Here is a 21,243-nt window from a genome sequence, read left to right as displayed (position 1 = left end):
CACTCCCACCTTCTTTCCATACCCCCTGATCCTCTTGGCCGCAAGGGGCACATCTAACTTCCTCTTGAATATATCCAACGAACTGGACTTAACAACTTCTGTGGTAGAGAATTCCGCAGGCTCACTCTCCGGGTGAAAAAGTTTCTCCTCAACTCGGTTCTATATGGCTTACCCTTTATCCTTCGACTGTGACCCCTGGTTCTGGACTTCCTCAACATTAGGAACATTCTTCCTGCATCTAACCTGTCCAGTCACGTCATAATTTTATGTTTCTGAGATCCCCTCTCATTCTTCTAAATTCCAGTGAGTATAAGCTTAGCCGATCCAGTCTTTCTTCATATATCAGTCCTGTCATCCGGGGAATTAGTCTGGTGAACCTTTGCTGCACTCACTCAATAGCAAGCAGGGTCACTAAATTGTGAATGTCTGAACCTTCTGGGCTTCAAGTGATATTGGCATGTGTAATTCCCTTCATATCGCAGCACTGCCTTGAAAGAAAAATGGGTCTCGCGCTGTCCTTGTGATGGGACACTGACAGCGACAACTCAAGGTTACTGTCTGTCCATTTAGAAACACGTTTGGCTTTGGTAAACCATCTGAGCAAATACTGTACATCGAAAATACAACCATGCCACAATAGCAAACATGTCAGAAGACAACGGTCTCTGCTTTTACCTATGCAAATTGGGGCAGTTAAGCTTTAGCTATTTAGATGAGCTTTTGAATGGTTCTTCATTTTTGGAATTAATGTGCAATTTTTAACTCTTGTTACGGATTTCTTGTCCCGCGCCGTGTTGCTGGCCAGCTTTCGGATCTTGGCTGTCGGGTTACAACAGGTACTGCCTATAGTGGGCAAATTGCATTTGCCTGAATGCACCCACTATAAGCGGTGGGGACTGTATTAAAATGGGCATAATTTTCTCAGGATGCCACTCGGATTACAAGCAGAAATGTGCAATATTACTTCACTGGCATTATATTTGTCCTCTATTGCTGGGAGGAAAATATTGTACAATGTACTCATTTGTATTGGAATCTTGACTGTTAAATGTATGTGTGCTTTTACTGATGCAAAAGGTGTTTTTTTAAATGAAGGTGCACCTAACACAGTTTCAATGATCACTTGGGTTTGATGCGCTTAAGAAAAAACACTACCTCACACGTAATCATAAAATTAATGCTTTCTGTAATTATCATTATTTTAGGGGTTATGGGGAGCAGGCAGGGAAGTGGATCGGAGTCCATGGTCATATTAAATGGCGGAGCAGGTTCGGGGGGGCCGTATGGCCTACTCCTGTTCCTATTTCTTATGTTCAGGATCTTTGTGTAAAATACAAGGCTATTTTGAGTTGGGTAGCATGCATTTTTTTAAACTTTCAAATGTCTTTGAATACAAATTGGTGAATGTCCATACTGTCTGTTTGTAATGTAGTAGTCATTAATGAGCAGGTGCTTGGTACAGAGGGAATTTTTTAAGACTTTTTTTTTATCGTTGTCTAGATTTACAGGTCTGGAAGGACCAAGCGGCTTTGGTTTTGAACTGACCTTCCGGCTAAGACGAGAAACTGGGGAAACCGCACCGCCGACGTGGCCAGCTGAGCTGATGCAGGGTCTGGCCAGATATGTATTCCAGTCAGGTAATTGTTCATTTACTAACAATTCAGTGTAGAACATAGGCTAGATTTTGCTTCTGACACAAAAAACATTTTCTCCACCTTCGACAGCTTGTATTACATTGAGAACCCAATGCAGTACGATGTGGCAGTCTTTTGAATCACATTCCATTTTTTTCGCTTGGTATTTCCTATGGAGCCACCCGCTGATGGGTCTTAACAATGCCTCCCTGCTTCTTAGAGGGTGGGGCCCCTTGTGAAGGATTCCTCTCTGCCCTTTGTCAAACGCTGTCTTCTGTTGTGATCTTCTTTCTCCTGTAAGAAATAAAACGGGGATGAGGAATATAGACTAGTAAGAAGCAACATTGAAGTGCTGCATGTCGGAATGGGGGCTTGCAAGAGAAAAGACATTTCTGGCAGATGAGGAAGCATTATAGTTTGGTATCTTCTGGCAGTGGATAGGCTTGTGCTGTGAAAATGAGTGGTGCTGAAAGCAGATTTGGAGAAGTGAAGGTTGGAGGCTTTCAGGATGTGTGGAATAGAAGAGATTGAGTGGCTGAATGTATTCAAGGAAATGCAGAAATCACCACTTTGGTGAGGAACATAGCCATCTCCATACCCACCTTTCCCTTTCTGATGAAGTCAGTGACTTTTTGGTACTGTATCCATGTGCTATGGACAGTTCAGCCTGTCTATTTGCCAGTTCTATTTGCTGCTATGCATTACATTCAGCTGTTTGCCCAATGCAGGGTTACAATACTGCCTTCTGCTTCTCCGCAGCCTACCACAGTACTCCCATGATCTCCTCGTCAAACTACGGAGCCATTTGCCTTCCTCCTAGTGGTTGCTATCCACTCCTGCCAGAGGAGCAGAAAACTAATAAACAGTAGAATTTTAAAAACAACAAAGAGCACTTAAATGCCAGGGCAAACTTCAGTCAAGAATACACTTAGAGATTTGAACAAGGCTTTCAGACAGTTTATATGAAAAAAATGTCAACACTGTTGGGGGCAGCCAAAACATGTACTTACTTTCTTCCGGGAACTTAAAGCTGTGAACAACAATTTTGCTGCAGTTCTTTGAATTTAGCTCCCTGATGCACCATGCTTCTAAGAAACCTTGAGCCATGGCTGGGATGGTGGGTGAATGGGTGTAAACTGCTCCATGATATCACCAGCAGCACTGGGACCCGCAAAGTCGGAATCAAAACCATAGAAGGTGGAACCAGAACCTATGCGAGTGGGAGGCGCAGGCTCGGACGGTAGTGCACTGCCTGTAGAGTGCTGCATTACACCAGCAGCACCACTGGGACCTGCACCATCGGAATCCAAACCATGGAAGGTAGAATCAAAACCTATGCTAGGGGTTGAAACTCTGATACCTCTTGATGGGGGCTCATAAACATAAATTATGGAAGCTCTCCCCTGCAGACATTTCAGTCATCACTGCCATCATCCAGTCTGGATCGTCTGCATCTGGTTGTACTGGTTCTTGTTCTGTATCTTCAGGATCCTCAGGGTTGGCAGCAGCAGCATCATCATCATCATCATTATGTTCTGCAAAATAGATCAGAGCAGTCAAATGTTTAACAGCAAGGGAGGGGACAGGATGGGTGAAATGAGTACTCTCACACATAGCAGGCCAGGCAGCAGGTTGATTTAAAGGGCCACGATGCATTTTCAGGACTTACCCTCTTCCTCGCGTGCGGGCCCAGCTAGTGCTGTACTGATTGCTTTTCTCCATGTATGACTCATCATAGCAGCTACCCTCTGTTCCAAGGGTGTCAGTGGATGCAGATTGGGCGTGCCTCCTCCTGTCCGCGTTGCTTCCCTTTTGTTGTGGGCCAATTTCTTCTGCAAAGAATAAAATATAACTTTTTACAGTGTGTCTTTCTGCAAGGTGGGACATACAGATAGTCACGTTACAATTTTGACTATATTAAAAATGGAAAATATTACTTACACTAACTACTTGACCAAGGTCGTGCCATTTCTTTTTACACTGGCTTCCAGATCTAATGATATGCACCACTGCGCAATAATCTTCTGCAACTTGGTTCCAGCGTTTCTTTTCTTTTGGTGGCACTTTTATGCGATATCTGTTGCTGGTATCCAGCTCCTGCCATCTCTGCTCAATGACGTTGACTAATATCTCCTCTTCCTCATGCAAGAAATTCTTTGTTCTTGATGGACGTTGTTCCATTGCAAAGTTGAATTGACACTCTTATTTTTCAAAACACACAGTCCTTAATTTGCATGCACCAATGCAGCACCTGTTCTGCAAGTTTAGCAGCGAAAAGCTGCACTCACTGATTTCAGCAAGTGAGTTATTCAACAGTGCTGCTAAAATCACTCCTTCAGACACACAAAAATCACTACAATTAAATCACAAGCCTTTCCAGGGGTCCATGAGACAAATCTTCACTTTTCCTCTAGTCCCTTTAAAAATGGCTGTGTGCCGCTGCGCGTGTGCGCGCGCACTCCAACGCGCACGCGCAGGGCTGCCGGCACGACGTTGCCTTATTTAAATTAACCCCACCCCCCACTACTTGTCGAATCGGCGCGAGTCTCTTGCTCCGCCCCCCGCTTTCTGTGCGCGCCGCGCCAAGCTGCTGAAAACTTGCAGGGAACTGGAGAATATGTAAGTATTTTTTCGGGCGTCCAGGTCGGGGCTGCGTCGATCTAGGCGCGGCCTGAAACTTGGCCCAAAGTTTACTGCATACATGGAAATGTGATTGCATCATCCTTAAGGTCACTCTCATAAAGGACATACATTGGATACCTGTAATGGCCAGACTCCAGTGATATTTTGCCATTTAACCAGCGAAAATAAAAATTACCCATCCAACGCAACTTTGTATTCTGTTTCATCTACTTTTTAAATAATTGCTCTGAATTGTAAGAATAGTAAGACTAAAATAAATGAAGATCACCATTGTAAAAGTTGTTGTTTCTGCATTCATAGACTGCATGGATGTTGCAAAAAAAAATACTTTTCACTTGAGAAATTAGACTACTGAGATGGACAATGTGAGAACTTTCCAGAGAGTGGTTACACGATTTTACTGTTGTAGCTTGTGGAGTGAGTTTTCATTAACTATTGATCTCCTTAAGAGGGTGATTTGTGTACTTTGCTCCCTCTCTCTCATTTTCCTTGCAGCTTGGATGATTCAAGATCAAAATGGTGGACTGGCTATTCTTAGTAACGCACTATTGGCTAAGGAAGATGTGATCTATTGTTTGTAAACCACGGATGTACAGATTCAGGTGTAGATCCAAATATGGCACAACGTTCCCTCGAACATTCAGCTGATGGGATGTCTGTTCAGTGAAATAAGGTTTCCAGCAAACATTTGTAACTACTTTGTCCAGAAGTTTCTGACTGCTTATAATATTGGTTAGACGAGGTTGGTATATTGGTGCTGGAATATCCCAATTATTCTGCCTGTTATAATATTGACAGGTCAAGAAATCCACCCATCTTGTTGCAGATTCATACAGATGTGTTGATTTGTTCTCCTTTTGGCAAGAGTGGCATTTGGGTAAATCTATAGATTTGTTTTCCTACCTCATTGTCGATGTAGATGGATCTAAAGATTGGGGCTGCTGGTTTTGGCTGAGGGGAGACCTGATTGAGGTGTATAAAATTATGAGGGGCCTGCATAGAGTGGATAGGAAGGACCTGTTTGCCTTGGCAGCATGGTCAACAACCAGGGGACAAAGATTTAAAGTAATTAGGGAGAGGTATAGAGGAGATTTGAGGGGAAATTTCTTTACCCAGAGGGTGATGGGGGTCTGGAACTCACTGCCTGAAAAGATGGTAGAGGCAGAAACCCTCACCACATTTTAAAAAGTACTTGTATATGCACTTGAAGTGCTGTAATCTACAGGGCTATGGATCAAGAGCTGGAAAGTGGGATTAGGCTGGATAGTTCTTGGTCGGCCGGTGCGGACACGTTGGGCCAAAATGGCCTCCTTCCGTGCTGTAAATTTCTATGATTCCTATGATAAAGTCTGCAATCTAGGCAGTTTGTTTCTGTGAGAAAACACTGATTAAACCAGTCACTAAATCTTTAGTGAATTGGGCAGTAAAATCCATCCCTTGAGATCTTGGAGGTGGAATCCAATGGGGGAAAACCCGTCTCTTCTACAGAATATTGCCCCCCCCCCGCCTCCCATCGCCTTGAACTAGCACGGTGTGTTTCTTGAAGCTATCTGTAGGGCAGTTACCTGAAGTAACTTGCAAACTTTTACTAAGCATTGTCTTGGTATTGTGCCTCCAAGTAATGTTCCATGAGTGCGTAAGGACTTAAACACAAATCTAGGCTGACACTCCAGTGCTGAGGGAGTGCTGCATTGTCGAGGGTGCCATCTTTCGAATGAGACGTTAAACCGAGGCCCCGTCTGCCCCCTCAGGTGGATGTAAAAGATCCCATGGCACTATTTCGAAGAAGAGTAGGGGAGTTATCCCCGGTGTCTTGGCTAATATTTATCCCTCAAACAATACAAAAAACAATTTATCTAGTCATTATCACATTGCTGTTTGTGGAAGCTTGCTGTGCACAAATTGGCTGCCGTGTTTCCCACATGACCACAGTGACTACACGCCAAAAGTACTTCATTGGCTGCACAGCACTTTGTGATGCCCAGTGGTCGTGAAAGGCGCTATATAAATGCCAGTCTTACAAATATCTTGGAAGTCAACGTGTGCTATGTCTTTAGTATTTGTTGCTATTCAGAGTACAGGTTGAACCTCTCTTAGCCAGAACTCCCTCATCTGGAACCACCCCTCGTCCAGAACCACTCCGGCCACCGGGTGGCGCATGCGCAGAACTCAGACATGAACAAATTGAAGTCCTTCCTTGCTGCCGACTCCCGCAATCACTGGCCTGACCCTGTGATTTCCCCCCCCTACGATCGCTCTGCTGCACTCCCAACCCCAATATCCCCTTGCTCAGTACCTGTACCATCCAATTTAACATGACCATCCCTCGTCCGGAAAAATCCCTTATCCAGAACAGGCCTGGTCCCGAGGGCTCCGGATAAGGGAGGTTCAACCTGTATCGCTATCTGTATTAATCCTGTTTTCTAACATGGGATCTCTTCAAGGCATTCTTGGAATTGACACTGTGAAGTTTGCTTGAAGTAGGACAAGCAAAATGGGAGTGTTTCCACAACATGTTTGATTTTAATGTTGAGTTGAGATGCCATTGTTAACATAGTATTGAATAATACTGTTCATCAAAAGCTTGCTGGGGAATTGTTGAGAATGCAAATGCACTCAAAAGAGTATAAAATGTTAACTGCAGAGAAAATAATGTAAATGGGAAAAGTGATATTTGTCTATCTTCAGAGAAATTGGATAGTTTTGTGTGGCAGTTTGTGTATCCTTGCACAGTACCAGTGCAGCTCAAGTCGTTTGGGGTTTCTGCAAACTTGTCTGAAATGTGATGACTGCTGACAGCTGTCAAAGTTCTCGAGCCATTGCCTGAATAGAAAGAACATTTCAATTATTCTACGTAGCCCACACTGTGCCATCTGTTGGAATTTGATGACTTGGAACTGTGCAAGACTTGGAGAATGTCATATTGCAGAAATTGCTGATCTGATCTGTATGCATTTGTACCAGAATATTGATTTCACCCCCCCCCCCCCAATTATTTTTATCTTAAACATTTGGTGCTTTGCATCAAAACATTACCGAGCAGCTGCATTTACTACAGCACTTCTCCACTTAGATGTGTAACCAAAATTGGAGAGGTGACCAAAATGACACATGATTATGTGCACATAAATGTGTAAAGTCACTTGTTTACAGATTCCTAACGAATTATCTACTCATCGAGGTCTGAATCTTTATAACTGAAAATAGATGTTAGAATCAGTGCACAAAAAATCTTCCCACAATTGTTCTTTGCAATATACAGGTACTTTATTTTTAATTTCATGTACAGCAGCAGTACCCAACAAAATGAAATCCTCTATTCTTACTGAACACAAACAGTATGATAACTGATACTTGTGACTGATTCGACAAGCCTTTCTCAATTAAGACTGCTTTTAATTTCATCTCATTAATTGGATTCCAGGAGCCATCTCGCACGATTTATACTGTTAAATCCAGTCTCCATAGATTAGCAGCAGTTTTTCACTACCAGGCACTGGTCTATGGAAACTGGATTCAGCAGTTTAAACTCTGGGAGCAGGTTCCAGAATCTGACCGAAAAAGATCAATAAAGTCTTCCTTGTTCTGTGGAATTTATTTTCCTTCCTACTAGACATCAGCAGTACTGAACAAAATTGATACGACAATTATAATTGCACGGCTTTTAGATATATTTCAGGGAACTTGAGAAATGTTTATTTTGCGACAACTAAAGAGTAGAACTTGCGACAATAAATATATGGCCATAGGGACTTTCTCTAGAGTCACCTTTCTTTATAGCACCTTTTGCATAGATGATTGCTAAATTATATATAAAAGCAAAATACTGCGGGTGGTGGAATCTGAAATAAAAACAGAAAATGCTGGAAATCTCAGCGGGTCAGGCAGCATCTGTGGAGGGAGAAACAGTTAACGTTTCAGATTGATGACCCTTTCGTCAGAACTGGAAATAGTTAGAGATATATAGGTTTTTAAGCAAGTGCAGGGGCAGGGAAAGGAGGGAGGGGAGGAAAGAACAAAAGGGAAGGTCTGTGATCGGGTGGAAGGCAAGGGAGATTTCAGAGACAAAGGGGATGATGGGCCGACTTGAGATGGTAATGGCAGAAGCTAAATTATATACTTGGACTTTATCGTTCAATGCCCTAAGGTTTGAAAGTGAACTTGTGTTATCCGTGGTTCAGTGGGTAGTATGCTTGCTTTTGAGTGAGAAGATTGTGATTTCATATCCCACTCCAGTGACTTCAGCATAAAATTTAGATTGAAACTCCAATGCAGTACTGAGGGAGCGCTGCACTGTTGGTGGAGTGGTCTTTTCGATGAGGCGTTAAACCGAGGCCCTGTAGCCCCCATGAGTGGACGTAGAAGATTCCACGGCACTATTTCGAAGAGAAGTGGAGTTATCCCCACTGTCCTGTCCCAATATTTATCCCTCAACCCAACATCACTAAAACTGCGCATTGCTGTTTGTCGGAGCTTGTGGTGCGCAAATTGGCAGCTGTTTTTCCTACATTACAACAGTGCCTACACTTACCAAATAATACTTCATTGGCTGTAAAGCGTTTGGGATGTCCTGATTTTGAGAAAGCCGCTGTATAAATACAGATTCTTTTTTTCGTTGCTTTTCTCTCTCCCCTTTTCCCTTCGCTTCGCTCCATTGGACCTACTAACAACTGGCTTCGGTCACTACTGCCGGAAGATTTGGAGCATGTAGCCCCACTGGGCAATCAGTGCGAGCAAGATTGTCAAGTTCTGCTGAAACGACTTGTCTTCGAACTCCATCATCATCACAGGCAGTCCCTCGGAATCGAGGAAGACTTGCTTCCACTCTTAAAATGAGTCCTTAGGTTGCTGAACAGTCCAATACGAGAGCCACAGTCCCTGTCACAGGTGGGACAGATAGTCGTTGAGGGAAAGGGTGGGTAGGACTAGTTTGTCGCACGCTCTTTCTGCTGCCTGCACTTGATTTCTGCAAGCTCTCGGTGATGAGACTCGAGGTGCTCAGCTCCCTCCTGAATGCACTTCCTCCACTTAGGGCGATCTTTGTCCAGGGACTCCCAGCTGTCAGTGGGGATGATGCACTTTTTCAGGGAGGCTTTGAGGATGCCCTGTAACCTTTCCTCTGCCCACCTTTGGCTCGTTTGCCGTGAAGGAGTTCCAAGTAGAGCGCTTGCTTTGGGAGTCTCGTGTCTGGCATGCGAACGATGTGGCCTGCCCAGCGGAGCTGATCAAGTGTGGTCAGTGCTTCATTGCTGAGGATGTTGGCCTGAGGATGCGGGCAATGTGTTGCTGGTGAGTGGATGCTGGCTAGCAAAACTCAAAACTGGCCAGCTCGTTAATGAACATCAAATTTGTGTCTTGCTTTTGGAATTGTGGAATGATGTGTGGAAAATGGCAGCCTCCCTGCTCACAGTCACATTCAGTCTACTCGTAAAATGTTGGGATGCATTTGAAATGTCTTCACGTTTGATCAATCCTTTCACGGTCTGTATTCGACAACAAAATGTGTAATGTTGATTAACAAGTATTCATCCATCAAATCAAATCTTATGGTAATTGCTGGATAACTGAGGAAAGCTGCAATACATTTACTAAAATCGACACGAACAGGTGGGTTTACAGTTGGTCGATTAGCATGTGAAAAAGCTGGTCTGGGTGTGATCTCTTTCCCAGGAGAGACCAGGGCATTGCAGGGACCAGTCACCATAGCATCAAGTTAACATTTGCCGTGCATAATATCCTGGCATAAAGACAGGAGCCAAGAATGGACTCTTTGTAGCTTTACATTTCATGTTAGCGAGCTGTCACGGGGCTATTTTATCAAGTATACAATTAAAAAAAAAAAGATTTTAGTTGGGTTGATTTGCAGTTCAAGGCATGATAGAGGAGTATTCATGATTCTTTGGGACTGTGCTTGTTAGGTTGTTGTAAAGACTGAAATTGCTGTTTCTATTTGTGAACTGTGTGCATTGCCCAGCTTTAAAAATGCAATGAGAAAGGTTCATCTTTTAATATTATAGTGTGCTTAACTGGAACGGATCTTGGTTTTCAGATTTTGTGAACAGTAAAGCCTGGTGAACTCTAACATTAATTAGGTACCTTAGAGCTTTTCTTTTAAACAGTGACTGTCCTGTTGCAAGTATTCTACCCAGCCATTTAAAAAAATAAATCTGCTCTTGTGCAGGAGATGGACTCTCAGGCAGCATTTAACAAAGTGCCACACAGAAGGCTTATTAAGAAAATGGAAGCCCATGGAATTGAGGGGAAAGTGTCAGTATTGATGCAAAATTGGCTCAGTGATGAGAAGGAAAGGAGGGGGTGGTGGCTGGATGTTTTTCAGACTGGGAAATGCTTTGCAGTGGTGTTCCCCAATGGTCCATTACTCTGCAATTTTTATCAATGACCTAGACTCTGGTGTAGGGAGCAGCATTATAAAGTTTGCAGATGATATGAAACTTGGCAAAGTAGTAGATAATGATGAGGATAGTTAAAGGCTTCAGGGTGACCTAGACAAGATGGTGAAATGGGCAGAAGCATGGCAGATGGAGTTCAGTACGAAGAAGTATGAAGTGATGCAATTTGGGAGGACTACTATGAAAAGACAGTATTCTATGAATGGCACGATTTTGCAAAGTGTAGATGAGCAGTATGTCCATATACACAGATCCGATAAGGTGGTTATAAAAGCATATGGGTTACTTGGGTTTATAAGTGCAGGAATAGAATATAAAAGCAAAGAAATCATCCGAGAACTTTGTGAATCACTGGTTAGGCCTTAGCTGGAGTATTGTGGACAATTCTGGGCACCATTCTGCAGGAAAGATGTAAAGGCCTTAGAAAGGGCGCAGAGGAGGTCTACCAGGAAGTTATCAGGGATGAGGGACTTCAGTTATGATGAGAGGTTGGAAAAGTTAGGACTGTTCTCCTCGAACAGAGACAGTTAAGAGGTGACCTAATAGAAGGTTTCAAGCTGAGAGGTTTTGATAGAGCAGATACAGAAAAATTATTCTCTCTGGCAAGTGGGTCAATAAGTAGAGGTCATGGGTCTAGAAGGGAGATGAGAACCTTTTTCACTGAGTTGTTGGGATCTGGGACACTCTACCTGAAAAGATGGTGGAAGCTGATTCCATAAATAATTTTAAAAGGGAGTTGGACGGGAACTTCAGGATGGGGAACTTACAGGGTTTCTGACAAAACACGGGGATGTGGGACTAAGCATAGCTACTCCTTTCAAAGAGCCAGCACAGGCACTTAGACTGTGCTGTAAATTTCTGCTTTTATGTTCTCCTGTTTGGATAGATGTGTTTCTAAAACCCCTTTTGGTAAACGGGCATTTTAGAATGGCTGAATCCATTATGTAATCAAGGTAATAGAAAACAGGAGCACAAGGTTGTCTTTTAATAAGGGAAGAGAAGTAGTATTTCCATTTGTAACTCAGTGACCACATTAAACACTCCTGAGTTGCTTTATATTATGAGCTGCTGACTCCTGACTCTCAGGTCTTGTGCAGTTAGTGACCACCACAAGCTCAAGCTATTGAGGCGGCTAAGAAAACCCATTATATTTTTAACTGTGTCATCACAACTGCTGTCAGTCTTCCTGGGTTCAATAAATGTGCTGTTCCAATGCAAAATCACATCAGTCCACAGAAACAGACAATGGCTCATTGTTATGACTTGATGGTACACCCTGTACAATGTAATGAAGTCAGCACTTGCTGCCACACCAGTCTACACATGCGTAATATGTGGGAGTTTACTTTCGCAGCAGCTTCACCGCAACCAGGTTTCATATTCTAACACAAATGTGGACAAGGAGTGCATTTTTGTGTCTCCCAAAACATGAGTTACACTATAAAAGCCGCAATAGGCAGTTAAATCAGGGATGCAGGGTCATTGTTATAAGATTCTGAAACTGGAAGTTCACTAATATTCTGATGCTCAGCACTGGATCCCCACAGCAGAAGATATAGTCAGTACAGTAATGTTTTGCCCCTAAATGTTAATTATATTCTGTGAATTAGAAACATAGAAACATAGAAACATAGAAAATAGGTGCAGGAGCAGGCCATTCAGCCCTTCTAGCCTGCACCGCCATTCAATGAGTTCATGGCTGAACATGAAACTTCAGTACCCCCTTCCTGCTTTCTCGCCATAACCCTTGATCCCCCGAGTAGTAAGGACTTCATCTAACTCCCTTTTGAATATATTTAGTGAATTGGCCTCAACTACTTTTTGTGGTAGAGAATTCCACAGGTTCACCACTCTCTGGGTGAAGAAGTTTCTCCTCATCTCGGTCCTAAATGGCTTACCCCTTATCCTCAGACTGTGACCCCTGGTTCTGGACTTCCCCAACATTGGGAACATTCTTCTTGCATCTAACCTGTTTAAACCTGTCAGAATTTTAAACGTTTCTATGAGGTCCCCTCTCATTCTTCTGAACTCCAGTGAATACAAGCCCAGTTGATCCAGTCTTTCTTGATAGGTCAGTCCCGCCATCCCGGGAATCAGTCTGGTGAATCTTCGCTGCACTCCCTCAATAGCAAGAATGTCCTTCCTCAAGTTAGGAGACCAAAACTGTACACAATACTCCAGGTGTGGCCTCACCAAGGCCCTGTACAACTGTAGCAACACCTCCCTGCCCCTGTATTCAAATCCCCTCGCTATGAAGGCCAACATGCCATTTGCTTTCTTAACCGCCTGCTGTACCTGCATGCTAACCTTCAATGACTGATGTACCATGACACCCAGGTCTCGTTGCACCTTCCCTTTTCCTAATCTGTCACCATTCAGATAATAGTCTGTCTCTCTGTTTTTACCACCAAAGTGGATAACCTCACATTTATCCACATTATACTTCGTCTGCCATGCATTTGCCCACTCACCTAACCTATCCAAGTCACTCTGCAGCCTCATAGCATCCTCCTCGCAGCTCACACTGCCACCCAACTTAGTGTCATCCGCAAATTTGGAGATACTGCATTTAATCCCCTCGTCTAAATCATTAATGTACAATGTAAACAGCTGGGGCCCCAGCACAGAACCTTGCGGCACCCCACTAGTCACTGCCTGCCATTCTGAAAAGTACCCGTTTACTCCTACTCTTTGCTTCCTGTCTGACAACCAGTTCTCAATCCACGTCAGCACACTACCCCCAATCCCATGTGCTTTAACTTTGCACATTAATCTCTTGTGTGGGACCTTGTCGAAAGCCTTCTGAAAGTCCAAATATACCACATCAACTGGTTCTCCTTTGTCCACTTTACTGGAAACATCCTCAAAAAATTCCAGAAGATTTGTCAAGCATGATTTCCCTTTCACAAATCCATGCTGACTTGGACCTATCATGTCACCATTTTCCAGATGCACTGCTATGACATCCTTAATAATTGATTCCATCATTTTACCCACTACTGCGGTCAGGCTGACCGGTCTATAATTCCCTGTTTTCTCTCTCCCTCCTTTTTTTAAAAAGTGGGGTTACATTGGCTACCCTCCACTCGATAGGAACTGATCCAGAGTCAATGGAATGTTGGAAAATGACTGTCAATGCATCTGCTATTTCCAAGGCCACCTCCTCAAGTACTCTGGGATGCAGTCCATCAGGCCCTGGGGATTTATCGGCCTTCAATCCCATCAATTTCCCCAACACAATTTCCCGACTAAAAGATTTCCCTCAGTTCCCCCTCCTTACTAGACCCTCTGACCCCTTTTATATCCGGAAGGTTGTTTGTATCCTCCTTAGTGAATACCAAACCAAAGTACTTGTTCAATTGGTCTGCCATTTCTTTGTTCCCTGTTATGACTTCCCCTGATTCTGACTGCAGGGGACCTACATTTGTCTTTACTAACCTTTTTCTCTTTACATACCTATAGAAACTTTTGCAATCCACCTTAATGTTCCCTGCAAGCTTCTTCTCGTACTCCATTTTCCCTGCCCTAATCAAACCCTTTGTCCTCCTCTGCTGAGTTCTAAATTTCTCCCAGTCCCCGGGTTCGCTGCTATTTCTGGCCAATTTGTATGCCACTTCCTTGGCTTTAACACTATCCCTGATTTGCCTAGATAGCCACGGTTGAGCCACCTTCCCTTTTTTATTTTTACGCCAGACAGGAATGTACAATTGTTGTAATTCATCCATGCGGTCTCTAAATGTCTGCCATTGCCCATCCACAGTCAACCCCCTAAGTATCATTTGCCAATCTATCCTAGCCAATTCACGCCTCATACCTTCAAAGTTACCCTTCTTTAAGTTCTGGTTACCCTTCTTTAAGCTTTAATGTTTATAGTAGAACATTTTGTATTGTCCCTAATTAAAATGATTATATAGGATGCCCATTTTAGACACCTGATCCCTACTGTGGTACCTATTTGAAATATCAACAGTCTGTTGGACACTTGAACATATGGCGAGATATAACATTTTATTGCAATTACTTTTTGTGGCAGTAATCTAATTTAAGAAGGTTAAGGTGATATTTAAACTATCCAGAGCCAACCTACATGAAGGTGTGCTGAGTCTGTATGCTGGCCTTTCACTTTTGTGACCTGATGTGGATTGATTTAAATGCCGTCATTGCAGAATATCCTGCCATCAGCATCTTGGAAGTCAGCATTGACCAGCAACAGATCTGGATTAGCTAGGAGCAGGGTAGAGACTCTTCTGTCCGCTCAAAACCTCTCCAACATCTACGAAAACCTCTCCACCATCTACGTGGTTCGAAAATGAGTGTGATGCTACACTTCCTACTCATGCAGATATGCAGCTGCAACAATGCTTAAAGCTTGACACCCATCAACAGAGCAGTTGACTTGGTTGACACCCCTGCCACTGGACTCCATATCCACCTCCTCCATTGTGGATGCATTTTGGCAGTAGTATGCATGAGAAGGAAAGACTAAGAGAAGGGATAGCCATCCGTGGCTAACTAAGGAAATAAAAGATGGTATCAAATTGAAAACAAGGGCATACAATGTGGCTAAGACTAGTGGGAGGCCAGAGGATTGGGAAACTTTTAAAAGGCAGCAAAGAACGACTAAAAGAATGAGAGGGAAGATAAATTGTGAAAGTAAACTAGCATGAAATATAAAAAAGGATACTAAGAGTTTCTGCAAGTATATAAAAAGGAAAAGAGTGGCGAAAGTAAATGTTGGTCCCCTAGAGGATGAGACTGGGGAATTAATAATGGAGAACAGGGAAATGGCAGAGACGTTGAACATATTTTATATCGGTCTTCATGGTAGAAGACACTAAAAACATCCCAATAGTGGATAATCAAGGGGCTATAGGAAGGGAGGAACTGAATACAATCACTATCACTAATGAAGTCGTACTCAGTAAAATAATAGGACTAAAGGTGGACAAGTCCCCTGGACCTGATGGCTTACATCCTAGGGTCTTAAAAGAAGTGGCTGTAGAGATAGTGGATGCATTGGTTGTAATCTACCAAAATTCCCTGGATTTTGGAGGGGTCCCAGCAGATTGGAAAACCGCAAATGTATCGCCCGTATTTGAAAAAGGAGGCAGACAAATAGGTAACTATAAATCAGTTAGCCTAACATCTGGCGTTGGGAAAATGCTGGAGTTCATTATTAAGGAAGCAGTAGCGGAACATTTGGAAAAGCATAATTCAATTAAGCAGAGTCAGCATGGTTTTATGAAAGGGAAATCACATTTGACGAATTTGCTGGAGTTCTTTGAGGATGTAATGAGTAGGGTGGATAAGGGGTGACCAGTGGATGTGGTGTATTTGGATTTCCAGAAGGCATTCGATAAGGTGCCACATAAAAAGTTACTGCACAAGATAAAAGTTCACAGGGTTGGGGGTAATATATTAGAATGGATAGAGGATTGGCTAACGAACAGAAAACAGAGAGTCAGGATAAATGGGTCATTTTCCAGTTGGCAAACAGTGACTAGTGGGGTGCTGCAGGGATTGGTGCAGGGTCCTCAACTATTTACAATCTATATTAATGACTTGGATGAAGGGACCGAGTGTAATGTAGCCAAGTTTGCTGACTATACAAAGATAGGTGGAAAAGCAAATTGTGAGGAGGACACACATAATCTGCAAAGTGATATAGACAGATTTGGCAGATGGAGTATAATGTGGGAAAATGTGAGGTTATCCACTTTGACAGAAATAATAGAAAAGCAATTTATAATTTAAATGGAGAAAAATTGACAGTGCTGCAGTACAGAGGGTCGTGGGGGTCCTTGTGGATGAAACACAGTTAGTATGCAGGTACAGCAAGTAATCAGGAAGGCAAATGGAATGTTGGCCTTTATTGCAAGGGGGGATGGAGTTTAAAAGCAGAAAAGTCCTGCTACAGCTTTACAGGGTATTGGTAAGACCACACCTGGAGTACTGCATACAGTTTTGGTCTCTGTATTTAAGGAAGAATATACTTGCATTGGAGGCTGTTCAGAGAAGGTTCACAAGGTTGATTCTGGTGATGAGGGGGCTGACTTTTGAAGATGGGTTGAGTAGGTTGGGCCTATACACATTGGAGTTCAGAAGAATGAGGGGTGATCTTATCGAAACACAAGATAATGAGGAGGCTCGACAAGGTGGATGCAGAGAGGATATTTCCATTCATAGGGGAAACTAAAACTTGGGGACATAGTCTCAGAATAAGGGGCCACCCATTTAAACAGAGATGCGGAGACATTTCTTTTGAGGGTTGTAAATCTATGGAATTCTCTGCCCCAGAGGCTGGGTCATTGAATATTTTTAAGGCAGAGATACAGATATTTTAGTGATAAGGGAGTAAAGGGTTTCTTGGGAGCAGACAGGAAAGTGGAGCTGAGTCCTTATCAGATCAGCCATGATCTTATTGGATGGTGGAGCAGGCTCGATGGGCCAAATGGCCTACTCCTGCTCCTATTTCTGATCTTATGTACCTACACCTGAGTGATGCAAACCTTGTCAGAAGTGCTGTCTTTCTGCAAAGAAGTTGTAACAGATCTGTGAGTTAGTAAAAGCAGACCTGCAACCTAGAAGCGTCAGGAGGACTGCTTTGTCAGTTGAAGTGAAGGTTACAGCTGCACTTTTATTCTATGCATCTGGATCGTTCCAGGCCACAACTGGGGATGTGTGCATCATTTCTCAGCATGCAACATATATCTGCATTCGGCAGGTGACTGCTGCACTATATGCCCGGAGGAATGACTACATAAAGTTCCCCATGACCGCCCAGGCAATGCATGAAAGGGCAGTGGGCTTCTCCAGGATTGCTGGCTTCCCAAAGATACAGGCTGCATTGATTGTACCCACATCGCCTTGCGAGCACCTTTGGAGGATTCCGAGATGTACAGGAACGGAAAAGGCTTCCATGCTTTAATGGGCAGCTCGTGTGTGACGACATGCATCGCATCATGTCAGTTGATGCAAGATACCCAGGGAGTACCCATGATGCGTTCATCCTGCAGTGTTCTATCTGCCATGTTTCAGCAGCAGCCAGAAGGGCAGAGCTGGCTACTGGGAGACAAAGGGTATGGCCTCACCACCTGGCTCATGACACCCCGACGTGTAACCTGGACGGAAGCTGACCGGGAATACAACATGTCGCACATTGCGACGCGCAGCATAATAGAGAGGACCAATGGCATCTTGAAGCAGCGTTTCCGATGCCTAGACGATTCCGGAGGCTACTTGCAATACTCCCCTGAGATTGTTGGTCAGTTCACTGTTGTGTGCTGCCTGCTGCATAACTTGGTCATCATCTGGTAGTAACAGACCCACCTGTGGCTGATGACGAGAAGGAAGATGCAGGTGACTAGGAGGAAGCGGCAGTCATGCAACTATCTGAACCCAGAGCATGACAGTGGAGGAGGGCGGGCCATCGTGCTCCTTGAACGCTTGCTCGAGCCTCACGCCAGCAGCTCATCCGTGAACGCTTTGCTGCCTGAAAGCTCAGCAGCAACTATTCTAAATGGACCATGTTTACTGTTTGGACCTGTTCCGCAACGTTGTGTTAATGGAAATGATTCAGTTATAATTTAAAATATATTTTATTCAAAAGTTTAACAAACATTTGTATGTACTTAATTTTAATAAAAGTATTATTGTATCAAACTTTAAAGTTCAGTTAAGATCATTTACAAACTTTAATATCATTTACAAATTGTAAGATCACTTACAAACTTTTAAACTTGTAAATTTACATAACTTACAAAAAACTTTGAATTTGAGAACAGTTACAGCAGTAACAACAATAATAATAACAGCAGCAAAGAAAAGCTGCACCATCTCTCCTCCAGTTTATTCTAAGACTGCCTGCTGCGCTTCGTCTTATTGACTCCACCCATGCCCACAGGCGGTGGTGCAATGTTTCTCGGGTTGGTACCAAGCTTATTCTTTTGAACATCTCTGGTAATGTGCACTTCTTAATGGGGCGGTGTGGGGGGGCGGGCAGGTAGTAAAGTGGAGGGCCCGGCTTGGGCCTTTTCTGAGGCTGGGCTGGAACTTGAAGTGGGAGTGGCAGTTGATTCCGTCAATGGGCGCGGGGTCTGGGCACGTTCCCTTTATTGCAGCAGCTAACTCCGACATTCCCTCCCTCATGCCCTGACAGTGTTTCAACTACCTGCAACATTCCCTCCCTCATCTTCCCTGACAGCGCATCAGCTACCTGAGACATTCCCCCTCTCATGTTTCCGGACAGTGTTCCCATTTCTCGTAAGTGTTACTTCTCCTGACAGTCCTGATACCTCATCACCCACACCACTGATCGTGTCCAGGAGTGATCGTGTAATGCCAATGCTCTCTGCACTCATTGCCATTGTCTGAACCACACCTGTTAGATCCTGCTCCTCAGGAGAGCGCTGTCGAGCTCTCCTTCCCTTCCTCACCATGGGTGTGGGGCCCTGGGTGTGCCTCGCTGCACCCCGCTAGAATCCCCAGCCTCGGACTGTGGGAAATCATGGAATGTCCCAACAACACTCATACCACTCAGGAAAGGGGCTGCTACCTCGATTGACGGCACCTGCACCTCCTCCAAAGTGAGTACAACAGTGGGGGCTTCATCCATCACCTCCCCCTCACCTCCATGCTCTTGGTCTGGAAGGTGGGATTGGAAGATGTTCTCGTCTTCAAGCTTGTCTGTGTCTGAATCGTCTTCTGCATCGCCAGGGTTGGCCTGAAGTTCTGCAACATATAACAGAACAGACAAATGGTTAGCAGCAGAGCAGGGGGCAGGATGGGTGGCATGAGTGGGCTCTCACAGTGCAGGCAGCAGGCTGATTTGAAGGACCACGATGAATGATAGCACATTGCATCAACTGAAGCGTAGCTGATGGAGACATCCCCATGAACTGAAGCATGGCTAGCCTGTGCAGTACTTAACATTTAGCAAAGCCAGACTCTGGAATTTGCAGGACTTGCCCTCTCCCTCGAGTGTGGGCCCAGCTTGTGCAGTAGTGGATGCTTTTCTCCAGGCAGGACCCATCAAAGCAGCGACCCTCTCTTCCATGGGTGTCAGTAGGTGCAGCTCTGCTGGTGTCCAGCTCGTGCCATCTGATCTCAATCACAATAACTAGTGCCTCCACTTCATCCTGTAATACATTTTTGGTAATTGAGCTGCGTTGCATATTGTATTGCAGCTCTGATTTTTCCAATAAGAATTAAAGTTCTCTCGCACAACTGGCTCTTTAAAAATGGCCGACTGCAGACCGGGAGCTGTACTGGACATTTGCGCTCATAGCAATCAAGTCAAAAGTCCTTTTTTTGTGCAGAAGGGAGGGGAGGGGCATCGCTTTTTCGGTGCACACATTCGGCTCCACACCACCCCCCCCCCCCCCCCCCCCCCAAAAGCTGCCGCGCGGCGCCAAATTCAAAAAATCGAACAGGGAAAATTGCTACTTAATTTTTTGGACTGGTTGGGGCCAAGAAAAACGGGTTGTAACTGGCAATATACCAAAAAAAGGCACTGGGGAAAATTGAGCCTTCAGTTTCTCCTGCAACCTTTAGTGTGTCTGATGTTTTCTTTGGCAGTCTCCCAGAGTTGAGGATGACTTGCTTCCACACTAAAATAAATTCCAAGGTGACTGATGAAACCAATATGAGATCTACAGTCTCTCTCAGGTGGGGTAGATGGTGGTTGAAGGGATGGGTGGGTGGGGTGCTTGATTTGTCATACGCTCCTTCCGCTGTTTGTACTTCCGCATGTTCCCGGTGAAGAGACTCGCTGTTCGACGCTTTCTCAGATGCATCTCCTCCACTTTGAGCAGTCTTGGGCTAGGGATTCCCAGGTGTTGGTGGGGATGTTACATTTTTCATGGAGGCATTGAGGGCCTCCTCAAACGCTTTCTCTGCCATCCCGGGACTTGCCTGCCATGACGTAGCTCTGAGTAGAGCGCTTGTTTTGGGAGTCTAGTATCAGGCATGCAGACAATGTGGCCTGTCCATCGGAGCTGATCAAGCGTGGTCAATGCTTTGATGCTGGGGCTGTTGGCCTAAGAGAGAACACTGACGGTGCGCCTATCCTGCCAATGAATTTGCAGGATTTTGTGGAGGCAGTGTTGGTGGTACTTCAGTACTTTGAGGTGCCTACTGTATATAGTCCATGTCTCAAACAAAAAGGAGGGCAGGTATCACTGATGTATACTGGTTACATATATTGGCTTACTGTTTCACCCCTTATACACCTTTCAAAACCTATATTTAAAAGAAAAATAATTGGGGGATAAGATGGCATGTAAACATACAAGTTCTTTTAAAGCAGTAATTTAGTCTCTGGGTTATGCTAATATTCATAAAAACTTAGTTTGCCCTTTTGAGTTTCTTCTCTGCTTTTGGTCATCTGTCCTAATATCTCCTTGTGCGGCTCGGTGTCAGATTTTGTTTGATAACGCTCCTGTAAAGCGCCTTTTGGACATTTTACTACATTTAAAGGCGTTATATAAATGCAAGTTTAAAAAAAATAATAATTTAAACTGAGTGCGTATCTGTGAAACTTGTGACTGCAGAGCATT

General features: G+C 44.0%; 1 protein-coding gene across 1 annotated transcript in view; it reads left to right on the top strand.

Moving 5' to 3' along the window:
• Window positions 1-21,243, top strand: part of sufu (suppressor of fused homolog (Drosophila)) — a 155,174-nt gene that overhangs the window by 60,455 nt on the left and 73,476 nt on the right. Inside the window, exon 3 of the mRNA XM_070876484.1 lies at window positions 1,501-1,637. Coding sequence (XP_070732585.1) covers window positions 1,501-1,637 — 137 coding nt within the window. The remainder of the gene's footprint in view (window positions 1-1,500; window positions 1,638-21,243) is intronic.

This window comes from Pristiophorus japonicus, chromosome 3 (genome assembly GCF_044704955.1).
Source record: "Pristiophorus japonicus isolate sPriJap1 chromosome 3, sPriJap1.hap1, whole genome shotgun sequence".
Lineage (NCBI taxonomy): Eukaryota > Metazoa > Chordata > Chondrichthyes > Pristiophoridae > Pristiophorus > Pristiophorus japonicus.
This window is presented reverse-complemented; position numbering and strand designations above follow the sequence as displayed.